Source organism: Brachionichthys hirsutus, chromosome 2 (assembly GCF_040956055.1).
Source record: "Brachionichthys hirsutus isolate HB-005 chromosome 2, CSIRO-AGI_Bhir_v1, whole genome shotgun sequence".
Classification (NCBI taxonomy): Eukaryota; Metazoa; Chordata; class Actinopteri; order Lophiiformes; family Brachionichthyidae; genus Brachionichthys; species Brachionichthys hirsutus.
Genome location: NC_090898.1, coordinates 12,580,792 through 12,595,204, shown reverse-complemented (window position 1 = coordinate 12,595,204; position 14,413 = coordinate 12,580,792). Strand labels below are relative to the sequence as shown.

Genomic DNA, 14,413 nt, shown 5'->3' with positions numbered 1-14,413 from the left:
TACACACTTTCTGCTTTGGACATGCAGCAGCAAGCAAGCAAGCATAGATCCTATTACTGAGTGCCACAGGGCGAGCTAATGGGGGTTTCTGTAAGCACCGCCAGTTTGGGTCTCCTATAATTAGGTGCTAACCATCCAAAATGCTGCCTGGAATCTTATTCCATCCATCCATTTTCTCAACAGGTGTTTCAATGCCGTGACAATCTATACTATCTTGTTGTCTGTTCTAATTTATTTGAAGGATGATGATGGCATTAAATTCGGATCAGGTGTATGCTGTCTTTGTTTCAAAGGATTTAAAAATGTACCACATCAGTAGGTTTTCTTGTGTGTGTGTGTGTATACTGGAACAATAAAGATTTCAAATACAAACTCCCTACTATAAATAATGCGCAACCAATTAGAGGTCATACATTCTCAAATAGGCTCCAAAATGAGGGGGGTGCGTGTTTATTTTATATACTGTATATATTGAATGTGCATTATGTGTACTGTTTTAAAATTAATATATGTCACAGAGAGAATGGATTAGAAAATCGCCGCGTCGATTGTTTTAAACGCTGCATCCCAACTCTTTTGGAATTGGGTTTAATGTTCCATAAAACACCCCTTCCTCTTGAATGAATTGTTCCAGTGAAGAACTTTCAGCCGCGTAAAACGCGTTAGCGATGCTACCAAGTATCTTTCGTGGGGATACAGCGCAGGCGTTGCTTTATATCGTATTTTTTACACTATGGGATCCAGTCGCGTAGATAATTTTAGCGAAATTGATAAGCTACGTTCCCAACTAATGGTCAAAGTCAAGGTCGTAGCCGAAGGCGAAGGCCAGCGTGTTGAAGAAATGAATCGGTAAATTCGCCAGACGCTGTTTTAGCTAACAGTGTGGGCTGTGTGACGCGACAGGTGCATTCGCTGTGACGTTGATTGATTGATTGATTGATCGATTTTTCACTGCGCCGTCGTTATCATTATATATATGCGTAATGATAATCATTTTATAAACAGGCGGTGCTAATTAACCGAGCTAACCTAGCTAGTGGGGGGGTTTTAAAACATGCTAATAAAGGCCAGGAATGAACTCCATCACCGGAGTTGAAAGAACGTAAAGCAGTATTTTTAATCTAAGAACAATTCTAGTAATCTGAAGATAACGTGTGTAATTCATAGAAACTTGCTAGGAGGGGGATGTTTAAATAGTTTCTTAGTTAAACAACAGCTGTATATTTGGATGTATCTGATTATATTAGAACATCGTATATGCAATGTTTCAAAATCAGTATTACAATTGTATGACAAAGGAATCCAATCCATGGGATTAGTCAGAAATAAACAATCCTGGAACTTTGTTTTTATCCACGAACAGCTTCTCAAGTTCTCCAGTAAATCTACTGCAACGCTGCGTCTATGCTTTTAAAGTTGAGGTATAATTAAAACAAAAGTCAGAGTTATCTGTGCTATGTCTCCCCAGCCCCGAAGCTATTCTCACCATCGGTGTCGACGTTCACTGCAGAAATTACTGTCTTTGCTCGGCTGGCGGCTGCGGCGTTGTGTTTGGCATGTCGTGTCATCTTCTCTGTCCATCTTCATTTCCCAAAGGGAAGTTTTGAATCGCATTGAAAACATAATCCTCGGAATAGTGACCAGTCTGTCCAGAGATGAGGCCCCGGCGCTGGCGCTGCCGAACAGGTCCAGCTGGGCAAACGTCAGGTAACTTGAGTTAAACGCTGTGTGGTAGGAGAAACGTTTTCTGCCCGAGCTGTCAAACATTTAAAAGATAAATGCAAGCAGTAATGTTTTCATTCTTTCGTGAAGAGAGAGAAATGTACTTGCATAGGCTCTCTGTGGGAGGTCAGGCCACACAAGATGGTTGAATTGCCTTTTAACGTTGGTCAAAGAGGAAACTCAAACTTCTGCTCGGACTGAGTTTGCGCACGAACTGTTTAAGTAGAATGTCTGGGCAACAGGTATAAAAAATATTAAACCCATTACTTACCTGAGGAGAGTGAAGTAGAAATAACTCTACTGCTTAAAAGATGACAGACTAACAAGGAAGTGAAAAGCACTTGCCTACACACACACACACACACACAACTTTACAAAAAGCTTTAAAGTATCCAGACTGCAAAGACCTTGTGTTCAGAGTGTGTGTGTGTGTGTGGGGGGGGGGGGGGCTCTCTGGTCTTGGTTGGATCAAACGCTGCCGTAGCTGAAAGCACATTCTGGCTCAGCTTTTTCAAATGTGAAAATCCCACAGATTAAACACCAAAGGTTTCACAGAGGAATTCTGTTGGTGAGGTACGTGGGAGGCCTTCTGACGGGTAGCCCTGAGGGTGTGAGGAAATTTAGATGACTTAAAGGTGGGGGGGGGGGGGGGGGGGGGGGGGAGCGCACACAATCTGTAGATTTTTTATTTTTTGTGCTTTATTGACTGCCTCTTTCATCAATTGTCTGTTTGTTGCCCTGCGTTTAAGTTTTGACAGCGCCATCGGGCTTCAGATGAGCTCGGGAGGTTCTGTCGTCACCATCAGGAGTGACCGCGTTTCATCTGTCACTAAATTTGGTGAGCGGATGCACACACCTCTGTTATTATAATTTTTTGCTTCCTGATAAATGTTTTTTTTAAATATAAAAAACAACAACTTGCAATTCTGTATTCATGCATAAACTGCACCAGCTGCAGTAAAAGTACGACTTACCGTAGTTAAATTAACAGACACAGAATATGTTTTTTAAAGGTTTAACTGTCACTTATAAACATATGATGAGTATAATGTCATAAAGATTGTTATTTGTGTCTCTGTTTAAAGCACAAATTGTCAAGATTTTGTCGGTCACCTACAGACTTGTGCAGAGCAACAAGTATGCTACAAAAAGGTTAGCAATCCACCCTCAATTTACAATTAAAGGATCGCCAAAGCCAGATGAAATATGCTTTCTGTACCTGGTAGCATGTTTTTTATCAACTGTATTTCTTTGGCTTGACTCTTGTTGAATTTTCCCTCAGATGGATTTACTTGACTTTATTTCTCCAGAGACATCTATTACAACCATACGCAGCTGTTTGGATCGCAGAGAACCGTCGATCGCATAGTGGATGACATCTCCTGCATGCTAAAGGTTCCTCGCAGATCATTACACGTGGTAAGCGTGCACGACCCTGTCAACACAAGCGCGCCGTAAAATGTGTGCTTGTAGAGCGCACGGGCACACAAGTCCAGACGCCGAAACCTCGCGCTAAAATTCCTCTGGATATTTGGTGTTTTGATTGGCTCGCGTCCCACAGATGAAGTCTGTTAGCTTCGTGCTATATTTTCATCCGTTTGTTCATATCTTAGGAAACACCTGTGGGGCGAAAACGTGGTTCTTGTGATCAAAGAGAAATGGAGTTGAAGTGGAATTCACAGACGCTTGTGTATACAGTATATGTATGTTAATAATATACAAGCCTGCGTTAACTTGAGTCTGTAGCTATTACTTCTCTGCCTCCAGCTGGCCACATCTAAAGGTTTAGTCTCAGGCGATCTGTCTTACATGGAGGACGACGGCACGAGGATCGACTGCCACTCAAGTTCCGCTGTGAGTAGTCTCGACGGAACGCACCAAGTTATCCTGAGGAATTTTAATCAATACGATGTTTACGGTGTTTTAAACAAACAATATGACACTACGAAGTGTTTGGACACAGAAAGTAACAAAAAGGAATTTGTTTTAGCCACAGAAGTGATCTGTATTTGCTGAACCTTTCTTGTCCTTGTTTTATTTTAGGCCGTCGCGGTTTCGTCAAACATCGATGGCATTAGAAGCATCCTTTGTCTGATGCACAGACCTTCCCTTCCGGAAATATCCTCTTGAATATTATCTGTGATAATGTCTGCGTTTGCCTTGATCGAACGTAGATATTGTGTCATCGGCTAAGTTTGTGTTGATCGTTGAGAAAGACGCAACGTTTCAGAGACTCCTGGATGAAGACTTCTGCAGCAAACTCTCTCCTTGCATCATCATAACGGTGCTTTTCCATTTCTGTGTGTGACGGATTATTATGGTCTTGTTTGTCCTGTGTCGATGACGGATGTGCTCGCGTCGATCAGGGTAAAGGCGTGCCGGATGTGAACACCAGATTGATGGTGAGGAAGCTCTGGGACACGCTGCACGTCCCCGTCTTCGCTCTGGTGGACGCCGACCCTCACGGTACATACGCGTCTGGAAACCGGCTTCACCTCGCACACATGCTCAACATACTTCCACGCATTTAACAACACTTCACTCTTGTTTCGTCTCGGCGCGCACGTATCCCGCCGAGCGAGCAGATGTTAGCACCTGTCCCGTGCCTGGTGCCAAGACGGGTGTTATTTCCGTTGCTGTGATCTCATCCAGGCGGGATGGCTCATTTTGCATCAGTTCCTTTTCCCATAACCCTTCCTCCCCACTGCATGACGAGAGACGCACATTTAAAGTTTGACTTTGTTTGACTGCAGCGTGCCTCTGTCTCTTCTGGTTCCCCCAGGGATTGAGATCATGTGCATCTACAAGTATGGATCAGTGGTGAGCGTGAACAGTGCTGCGGTTTATCCAGTGGGGCCTGCTCAGTGTCTTACTGTTAGCTCGTCTTTGGGTACCTGTAAATAAATAGGGCCGCTCATCTGTGACACACGGTTGAATCGGACATTTTACGAGGTGAAAATTCAAGGAAATGTGCGCCAGTTCCTTTGTTCGTCTTGTGTAATCATCCTGATGCTCATTAAGTTCATTTTAAACATGTGTTGGGCATAACCGCACTGTGGAGGGCCAGCGCTGTTTATGTTTATTCCAGATACATTCTTATGTGTGTGTGTGTGCCGTGGTTTTTCCACAGGCCATGTCGTTTGAGGCCCACAGTCTAACCGTCCCCAGCGTTATGTGGCTGGGCCTCCTCCCCTCTGACCTCCAGAGGTTTGGACTCAACATTCACTACTTCCTCCTTTCTGCTCCTGCCTCTAATTGGGATTATATTCTGGGGACGTTTAGATTGTTTGTTTTGGTTTCTGTTGCTGTTGCCCTCACTTATTTTTTTTTTCCCTTCAGCAAACTGGCCGAGGGCCTTTTGAGTTTTAAGTATATGTCCCCTTGAACAAAAGGGCTTTGCGACATAGGTTTAATTGCAGTCTGTGAAGTCCCCCCCCCCCCCCCCCTCCTAACTTGCATAAAATTACTCCTGTGTGTGAGCTGTTTAATGTGTGGAAAAGGGCCTGTAGGAATGCTATCCATCAATCGAGGTGCCCGCGTCATTTTCAGGAAATGAATTATGTGAAGGTACATCAGCGTTTTGTCTTTCAGGCTGCGGGTTCCAGAGGATGTCCTGACTCCTCTCACCAAGAGAGACCAAAGCAAACTCAACAGCCTCCTCAAAAGGCCCTATTTGAGCAGCCAAAAAGACTGGCAGAAAGAGGTGAGAGAAGATGTCTTTTTTTTCCCCACCTGTATGACAGACAGGTTCTCTTAGAGGGGTGTTAATTCTGATGTATTTATTTTTGTGAGCTGTTGCTTTACAATAAAGAAGAGAAGACCACCTGTTGATCGGTCCTTGTTTGCGCCACTGCTTTTTGGCATCGCTGGTGAAACGGCGTGTTTTATCTTGTTGTAGATGGAACTGATGCAGCAGGCTAAGGTCAAGGCAGAAATCCAGTCCCTGGCAGCCATCGCCCCCGATTTCCTCACCAGCATCTACCTGCCCAACAAGATGCGTTACGGGGGCTGGGTGTGAGCGCGGCGCTGGTGAAAAGTGAACTGTCAAAGTTGATTGTCTTCCAGGCAGCTGCCCAGGCTGACCTTGACACGCGTTGAGTGTCTTATGAGAACCTTTGTTGTTCGTTATATTATGGTCATGTCTTTGAACGTGTTGCTGCAGTTTCACAGCCAATGAGTTTGCCGGTTCTTGCAGTTTCTGATCCGTGCTGAACCGCATCCAGTACTCTCTGAATACTCGTGTTGCGGTTCTGTGTAGACTCCAGCAGGTGGAGACCGTGTTCATTAAATGGGGGGAATGTGAACCATCAGTGACGAATGTAATGGAAGGAAATGCGTCATATTACTCCAGCTTTCTGAAGGCGCGCTATTAAAAGCTGTGTTTAGCATCGTTTTATGATGTCATTCTTATTTACGACTTTATAAAGTTGTAGACTTAGCTGCTACTAATATGAAATGTCAGAAGCATCTAATGATGATCCTGTTTTCTGTGTGGATGGTGGGGGCCCTCCCTTCCCTCCTTGTTTAGGGCCGCTGACTCCAAAACGGAATGAAGGAAATCTGTCCAATCTGCTTTGAGCATAAAGTCCTCAAGGGTCATAGATTAGTGTGGTTGGTAATGTCCTTGCATAGGGAGACAAGACTATTAGTGCTGGGAAAGGAAATAGCTTATCTAAATCTAATGGTGAGGATTAATGGCAGGGATATTTGTATGCTCACCGGTTTTTATCTTATACACGAGTGAACATGTTTGGCCCATGCATACACTATTAAGTATTTAAGAAGGCCCAATGCAATCAGTTGAAACCAAAGATGTTCAGAGCTTCAAAAGGCAAAATGCCATTCATGTCCAAAGACGCTTTTTGAAACCCAAACATTCACTGCCATGAAACGCATTTCGTGTTGTTCCTGGTTTCACCACGTGGAGGCGCGCGCGGTCTCTCTTTACGTCTAGCAGTCTATGACGTCAGACACCTCCCTCCTTGCGCGGATGACTCAGAGCTGGTGCAGCGGCTTTCATGGTGAGCCACTAGATAGGCATCAAATGATGAACAGGAAATTGTGTTTGCTATGTAGAAATCATTGGCTGTAATGAAGCACAGCGAACGCAGGAGAACGTCATCTTCAGATGAAACGGAAAGCGCCGCATTCAGAGAGACCTGAGATAATCTGAATCAGCGTCCTTGTACAAATAAACTAAAGATTCTTCTCTTTCGTGCAGGAGAGTGAGCTCACGTTTGAATCGTGTTATGTAACCACAGCATTGGTGGAAGTCAGGTGACCCAGCTCTTTCTAAGCAGCTCCGCACATGAATCTTTTTATTTTATTTGATGCAACACGTGTTGATTTAGCTGGGTTTAAAACGATGAGACACCAAATGTCATCATTCTTGGGTTCGATGAAGGTCATCCGTCCCCCTGAACTCGGCTCTTTCTTCGTTTAATCCAGTCTCTCACATTGTCTCTTTCGTTTATCTCCTGCAGATACGCGGCCCTGATTCCTTCACACCGCGTGTTGGTTGCGTGTTTTAACTATCTGTGTTAATGCCGATGCATTCCTATACACAATCACCATTTACGTGCATTATTAAACGCATCGGTAGTGCACCATGGGAATTGTTGACATGTCTCACAACAGAATGTTGTGATTGCAATCTAAGAAGTAATACTCGTGCTCCACAGCATACTTGTGAATTATATTGTGCGTGTTTTTAACGGATCCTTTCCTGCAAGGAACGCCAATCCAAATGAGTTTTTACTGTTCAAGAACAAAAACTGGATTCGTGTTTTAAAGTGTGTGATTTTTGTTGCGCTTATAAATCTTTGATAAAAACTCGAGTTGCATGCGAAATGAATGTGTTGTCATCTTAATTAGAAAATAGTACAAAATATAGATCATTGGTTTTGAGTACAGGTGACATGGGAGCTGTTTTTTTTTTTAAATGCCTTTCCACATGATTTTTAATAATGCATTTTTTTCCCCCTATACTTTATGATTATGTTCTCTTTTGTATGACGCGGCTCTACCGGAAGTAAACTTCGATCTGCTCCGCTATGACTAACGCATCAGGATTTAAACTCCTCCCTCTTGAGTCGCTCTTCTGTCAATAAAAAAAAAAAACAAGAAAAAAGAAAAAGAACTGCCCGTATCTGAATGGTGGAGCGTGAACGTGCTTGGAGGAGGATCCCAGCGCGCCGTGGAGTGAACTGAAGTTAATGAGTGGATTACTGGCTGTGAAACGTCCACGCGTGGACGTAAATAAACGTGTAAATATGTCACTGTTATCTCTGGAGCAGGCCGGGACGCGCTGATGGAACTACAGAACAGGCAAAAAAAAAAAAAAAAAAAGGGGGGGAAATATCTCCGCGCCGTGGGACAACGTTTAACCCCTCAGTTCGCTGAAATGTAGTCTTATTCTCGTCGTCCGGCGGACCAGGCAGAAAGTGTTCGTGCTTCTGTTGTGTTAGTATGAGATCGAGTCCGACATGTCTGATGTGACGCCGAGTAAAAGCGTCGGGTGGCTGCGGCTGGAGTTCGAGTCCGGCGGCGCTTCGCTGCTGCTGCTGGACTGTCGTCCGCATGAGCTGTACGAGTCGTCCCACATCGAGAGCGCCATCAGCCTGGCCATACCGGGGCTGATGCTCCGCAGGTTCCGGAAGGGCAACATACCGATCCGGACCATCATCCCCAACCACGAGGATAAAGAGAAGTTCATAACGCGGTGCAAGACGGACACGGTCGTGCTGTACGACGAGGGCACGGTGGACTGGCGGGACTGCGGCGCGCCAGCCTCGGTTCTGGGTCTGCTGCTCCGGAAACTCTGGGAGGACGGGTGTAAAGCGTTCTACTTGGAAGGTAAGTGAACTTTCATCTGTCGGAACTAACCCCGAATAATTGTTTTATAACTTATTGTGTAACGTTATAGCTAGTTTTTTTTTTCTTTTCTGTATTTATAACGTTTGAATGCGTTTCTAAAAATGCTAATTCGTAGTAAATATTATTTTATTTATTGCGCTGCGGCGTGACTGACGCTCGTCCACGTTACTCCTCCGCCGTGGATTCGCCTGCTCAAAAGTTTGTGTATCGTGTGCTGCTGAGATTCTCAATTAAAATTCCAAAATGGCCGCGCCATGTTTTGCTCTAGCAGGAACAGGCGTGCATTTCATGAATGGTGTGTTTGAGAGGAGGAGGAGGAGGAGGAAGTGGGGGGGGGGCTGCTGCTTCTGTACAACTTTACTCCAATATCCAACTGACGTTTTGTCTTCTATACAGGGAATAAACATGCAATAAATGTCCCTTTTTATTTAAAAAAAATGGATGAAATAAACCATGTTTATGCTCATTCCTCTTCTCCAGGTGGATTTGTGAAGTTCCACAAGGCGTACCCGGAGCACTGCGAGACCCTTCTGGACAGCTCCTGCCCGAGCTCCTCTCCGCCGCCGCCCGTTCTGGGATTTGGGAACCTCAGGATCAGCGCGGACTGTTCCGACGGAGAATCGGACCGGGAGCCGAGCAGCGCCACGGAGTCGGAGGAGAGCCCTGTCCAGCCGGCGTTCCCCGTTGAGATCCTGCCCTACCTTTACCTGGGCTGCGCCAAAGACTCCACCAACCTAGACGTGCTGGGCCAACACAACATCAAGTACATCCTGAACGTCACGCCCAATCTCCCCAACATGTTTGAACACGACGGCCACTTCAGGTACAAGCAGATTCCCATTTCGGACCACTGGAGTCAGAACCTGTCCCAGTTCTTCCCGGAGGCTATTTCGTTTATAGGTGAGATGGGCGTTTTTAACCGTTTAACAAAAACCCTTCTGACAATACATTTTGTGTTCTGTTTTTTTATGTTGCGTGTTTTAATCTTGAGCACCTTTTTTGAAAAGCTTAATTTGGCTAAATTCAGCCTAGCTGATTGTTGCCTGTAAATATTTTAAACTATTGTGATTGTGCGATGGGATTTTTTTTATTTATTTCGTAACAAACTGTGGTTTGTACTGCGAGAATAGAAAAGCATTTCCTCTGCGGCCACTTCTGCCGTTATCGGTTGTCGTACGGCGGTGTCGATGAAACGGCGCGTTCGTCCTGACGGCGAGCGCACGTTTCATTTCCTGCTTCTCGCGGCACCGTAGAAATGTTCCGGTGTCACCTTGTCTCCTCTCTTGCCACGACTGCGCCTGAAGCCGCGGCTTCGGAACTCGCCGTCGGGCGGTTGCAAGGCTGCGCCGTGAGCTAGTTCCCTATTGGCTCAGAGAGGTAGAATGAGGAAGGAAGCGCCGCCGCTTCCACTCTGGGGATATCTTGGTGAAAGGTTGTGTGTGGCTAGGAGGCCATTAGGTGAGCTGTTCTCTGAGTCTGCAGGAGTTGTATCGTTAAGTGAACAGCTAGAAGGTGTGTCTGCGGCCGCTGGTTGACCTTCTGCTGACCGCCGTGTCCTCTTCCTCTGACAGATGAGGCGAGGTCAAAGAAGTGTGGCATCTTGGTCCACTGCCTGGCCGGCATCAGTCGCTCGGTCACGGTCACCGTGGCCTACCTGATGCAGAGGCTCAATCTGTCCCTCAACGACGCCTACGACTTTGTCAAGAGGAAGAAGTCCAACATTTCCCCCAACTTCAACTTCATGGGACAACTGCTGGACTTTGAGAGGACGCTGGGGCTGTGCAGTCCCTGTGATAACCGCTCCGCCGGCAAGGAGCAGCTCTTCTTCACCACGCCGACCAATCACAATGTCTTCCAGCTGGACACGCTGGAGTCGACATGAGGGTGGATTGGGACAGCCTTTTTTTTTTTTGTGCTTCCTGTGGTGTTTTCTGAACCCGTCAGATGACTAACTAGCGGAAACGAGCAGTAAGTCACGTACCAGTATTTTAGTTTTACGCCAAATGGAACTACATTGAACATTTAATGTAACGGAGCCCGTAGGCAGATGCCATTAGATCCAGTCTCGAGGCCTTAATAGCTAACACAAAGATGAATTCCGCTTTTTACAGACGTGGCATTATAAAGGTCGTGTACAGCCATAACGGAAGGACACCTCCATCCATTTTCTCTTACGTCTATGATCGTCTCTCGACTGTTATCTGTATTGCCTTGTTACTTTAGCTACAATAATTGCCTTGAGGGTCTTTAAAGAGTCTTGGTCGAATCAGTTTTTTTTTTCTGGGGACCAATCCAAGACGTTTTGATTGTACTCTGTCAGCCATCTTGAATTACTCTTCTTCTGATGGCTGTCGGCAGCTCCCTTGCAGCAAAGAGTTTTTTTTTAAATTGCTATTCTTTAAACACAAAACTAAGCAGCCCTCGTCTGTGAAAAGTGAGAGTAAAATTAAGTACCAAGGAGACCGCTTAGTAACTTTTTGTCACCGAGGCCTTGACCGCACCTCAACGTGGTATAGTTGATGGGATTGTCATTGTATATCGCATAAAGGAACGGATGCGGCGCCTCGTCTGACGGGCCCCGGCTTGCAGCTCCTCCCTCCAGGGCGGTGATGTTGGGGGAAGCAGGATAATGTGACATCGTACAAGGCGAGCGTGACAAACGTGTTCATACCTCACGGAGAGATTTTCAGGGATTTTTTAAATACAAAACATCTACAGTATATCTCATCATGGCCTCAAGGGCTGCTGTGTTTAGTATGTCTGTCTGTAAAGCTGTACATAATCTGCCGTTGCACGGGAGGGACATTTTCTCAAATGAATGAAGGATGCAAATGTTGCCCTGTTTCTGTGTTTATTTTTATTTTTATCCCTTGACTGTAGTATATGTAAATCCAAATGTCAGAGACATTCTCCAAGTTTATACACCAAATATATCGCATATTTTTACGTGAGCATCTTTACCTTGTCTTTGTTCGGACTTTAGAATGCTGATTGTTGATGGCTCATGTCTCATAAAACAAATAAGCCGTTTTGCGGTTGAGTCGCGACCCAAAATTGTTCTGAGAACTTAAAACGGTTGATCAGGCTCTGCTGCCCGGCCTCGGTGCTCTGTAGGTGGGGTTGAACGCCTGCTTTCCGTCCACTCTTGATGTTTGCCTTCCTGTCTCCCACGGCCTTTTTGACACACAGACAAGTGACGAGGACGGATCTGTCAACACGGTGAGGACACACCCACGACCAGTCAGTCAAAGCGCGCTCAAAGCGGACGAGGTCACAGAATACACTCCACAAGACTTCTCACGAGTTCGCCTGAAATCTGGGGAGGGCTAAAATGTAACAAAGTTACGCAATACATTTTTTTTTCTGATATTTACTGGGGAAAATGCTACGTTTCTCACTTGCATCATTCATATGTTCACCACAGGACAAAGTAAATTCCATTCCCTGAATGAATTAGTTCATCAACTGAAGCAGAGCTTTGTAAGTCAGGAGAAATGGGTCGGGGGGGGGGGGGTTGTGCAGGTCATCTGTGCAGCAGTTTGTGGCGGTCTCTGTGGGATTTAATGACATGAATACAGCGCCGAGCTCCGGCCTCGCACGCCCAGGTGAGCTGAGAAGACTGGAGGAGGAGGTTCAAACTAAAATCTTCAGCTTCCACAGCAGCGGCCGGGCGCGTGAAGAGACTTGCCTTCTGGTTTCCTCTAGTTTCCAATGATAAATGCTGCCGGCTGATTGGTTTTCAGGCATGACTGTACCTGGTCCGTCCGCATACCTGTGGGGCAAACCTGTGATTAGGTCTGGAAGAAGTCGGGGGGGGGGGGGGGGCAAGTGTGGAACTATTAATTAAGGGTTTCTCCGTCTGTACTCTGATAGAAATGACTAATGATTTACATAAACACACATCTCTGTGTGAGTGAGTCACCTTTTGGCTCTGGGTGTATTTGGTGTGATGGAGAAGTTGAGTATTTTTGTTCTGTTGTGATCGCCCATGAGGGGAAACGGAGGCTAAGGCTCTGCTTACTCAGCAGTGGTTGTCGGGAAAGCAGATGTGCATGAAACCGACAGGATTTTGGTCTCTCTCTCTCTCTCTCTCTCTCTCTCTCCGTGTGTGTGTGTGAAGTCGGTCAGAGCTGGTTCACACCTGCTGTGGTTAAAAGAGCATACAGTGCATGCTCTAAAAGCCGCAATCCCTCATGAATAGCTGGCATCTTCACAGAAGGAAGGCATGTTTTATTCACCCTCTCCGTGTACAGCAGATGTTCACGGACGACGAGAGTAATCCTAATCTGCGTTTTTTCCCAAAAGCTTCCTCTAATTTGATCAAGACAGCGATTTCATCTCCGTTTGATTCCCAGAATATTTGCGCTGCGTCAAAGCTATTTGTGACGTTTGCTCATATTTTTACTGAACGAATTAAGCAGAGATGCAAAATTAGACGCTTTCTCTCCGCTACAAAGAGGACTAGAATCCATCCAGAAGTCAGATCGGCTTTCCTTCTCCGTATACTCGAATGTACGAACAAAATAAACACACGCTGATCTTATTTGCTGTCGACATTGACTATTCAGACGACGGGGCTGTTGTGAAACCCTCGAGTCACGCTAGATTTTCCAGTCATATAACAGGAAGTATCTTATCTCTCCAGGAACCAACTGCAGATTATGCTATCTTTTGAGAACAGCCCTCAACCAACTCTTGTGAAACATGTCGGTCTTCTTAGAAGGAAGAGAGAAGTGGTAGTTTTGGCGAGAAGACCGGTAGGTCATGTGTCAAGTGTAAAATAGAGCCACATGGAATACTCGTGGACGAGCTCGCCATCCATCTGCTAGCGGCAGAAGTTTTTTACCCTCCGTGGCCAATTTCACCATCTGGTGATTTACAGTACTTGCCAAGCGCCGAGAACAAAAGTCGTGTTTGTTTGCCATTTTCATCTGCGGCGAAATGAATGGGAGGCGGCGCTCGGCTGTTTATTACTCGACCCAACAAAGTAAAGGTCATCGGTCTATCATATGTTCCTCCTTGGGTTCGACATAGGAGGCCACGCCGGGAACTGTGTTGCTGTCTGGTGTGCCGTTCACACAAGGCCATATGCTACTCGCGGCACAGAATTGATAAGGTAGCCGAAAGAGCTTGTCTGTTCCTTGGGAAGCGCTTCCCACGACGATGAAGGCCTAGACGATTGTGTCATGACTCAGAGGACGGGACTTTCCAAGAGTCTGTCAGTTAAAAAAGAAACTTGCACTCAGTAAAAAGTGTCTATATATATATATATATATATATATATATGTTTTAAGAGTAGTTATTTTCAACCGAAGCAGGAAAACGAACCTTTCTGATCGACTCCTTCCCACCAACAGATGTCAAACATCAGACAGACAAAGCTGGCAGCAGAGTTTGTGAGCATCCTGAAGCATTTAAATGATAAAGAGCCAAATGTTTCCCTCAGGAATAGCTGGAGGCCAGACACTGAACCAAATACAACTTCTGTACCAGTTAATGCTTCTAACTACACTACAGATCTGCGAACGTGCAAATCGGGAACATTTGACTCCACTTCCCTTATCAGCTCCAAAGGTAATATGAAAGTATTTTATTTCTGACAGTTAACTCGCAATGTAAACATTTACTACGCAGCAGAATTTAGAATCCGATGCCGAGGCTCTGACCTCGTCGCTCCCGTCACATTCTGTATGTTGAGTTGGAGACACTGGAGGATGATTCTGAGCACCCTTCAAGTTCAGTCATGCTATCATTGTGCGTTCTCAGCTTTATCTCTTCAGCAGCGTCATCGGCCGCCACCGCCACCTGCGTCTGG

General features: G+C 45.6%; 2 protein-coding genes across 2 annotated transcripts; both read left to right on the top strand.

The window, feature by feature from the left end:
- The first annotated feature begins 733 nt into the window (after positions 1 to 733).
- spo11 (SPO11 initiator of meiotic double stranded breaks) lies at positions 734 to 5,740 on the top strand. Its single transcript, XM_068753480.1, has 13 exons — positions 734 to 849; positions 1,597 to 1,707; positions 2,472 to 2,560; positions 2,808 to 2,874; positions 3,033 to 3,141; positions 3,490 to 3,576; positions 3,766 to 3,802; positions 3,897 to 4,006; positions 4,089 to 4,188; positions 4,505 to 4,542; positions 4,853 to 4,929; positions 5,314 to 5,425; positions 5,621 to 5,740. Exons 1-13 carry the CDS (start codon positions 734 to 736, stop codon positions 5,738 to 5,740), a joined length of 1,173 nt encoding a protein of 390 aa, XP_068609581.1.
- A 2,214-nt stretch (positions 5,741 to 7,954) lies between these two features.
- LOC137903017 (dual specificity protein phosphatase 7-like) lies at positions 7,955 to 11,549 on the top strand. The gene is made up of 3 exons (XM_068747138.1): positions 7,955 to 8,577; positions 9,079 to 9,498; positions 10,170 to 11,549. The coding sequence occupies exons 1-3, from the start codon at positions 8,208 to 8,210 to the stop codon at positions 10,478 to 10,480; spliced, it is 1,101 nt and encodes a 366-aa protein (XP_068603239.1). The 5' UTR covers positions 7,955 to 8,207; the 3' UTR covers positions 10,481 to 11,549.
- Positions 11,550 to 14,413: the final 2,864 nt, after the last annotated feature.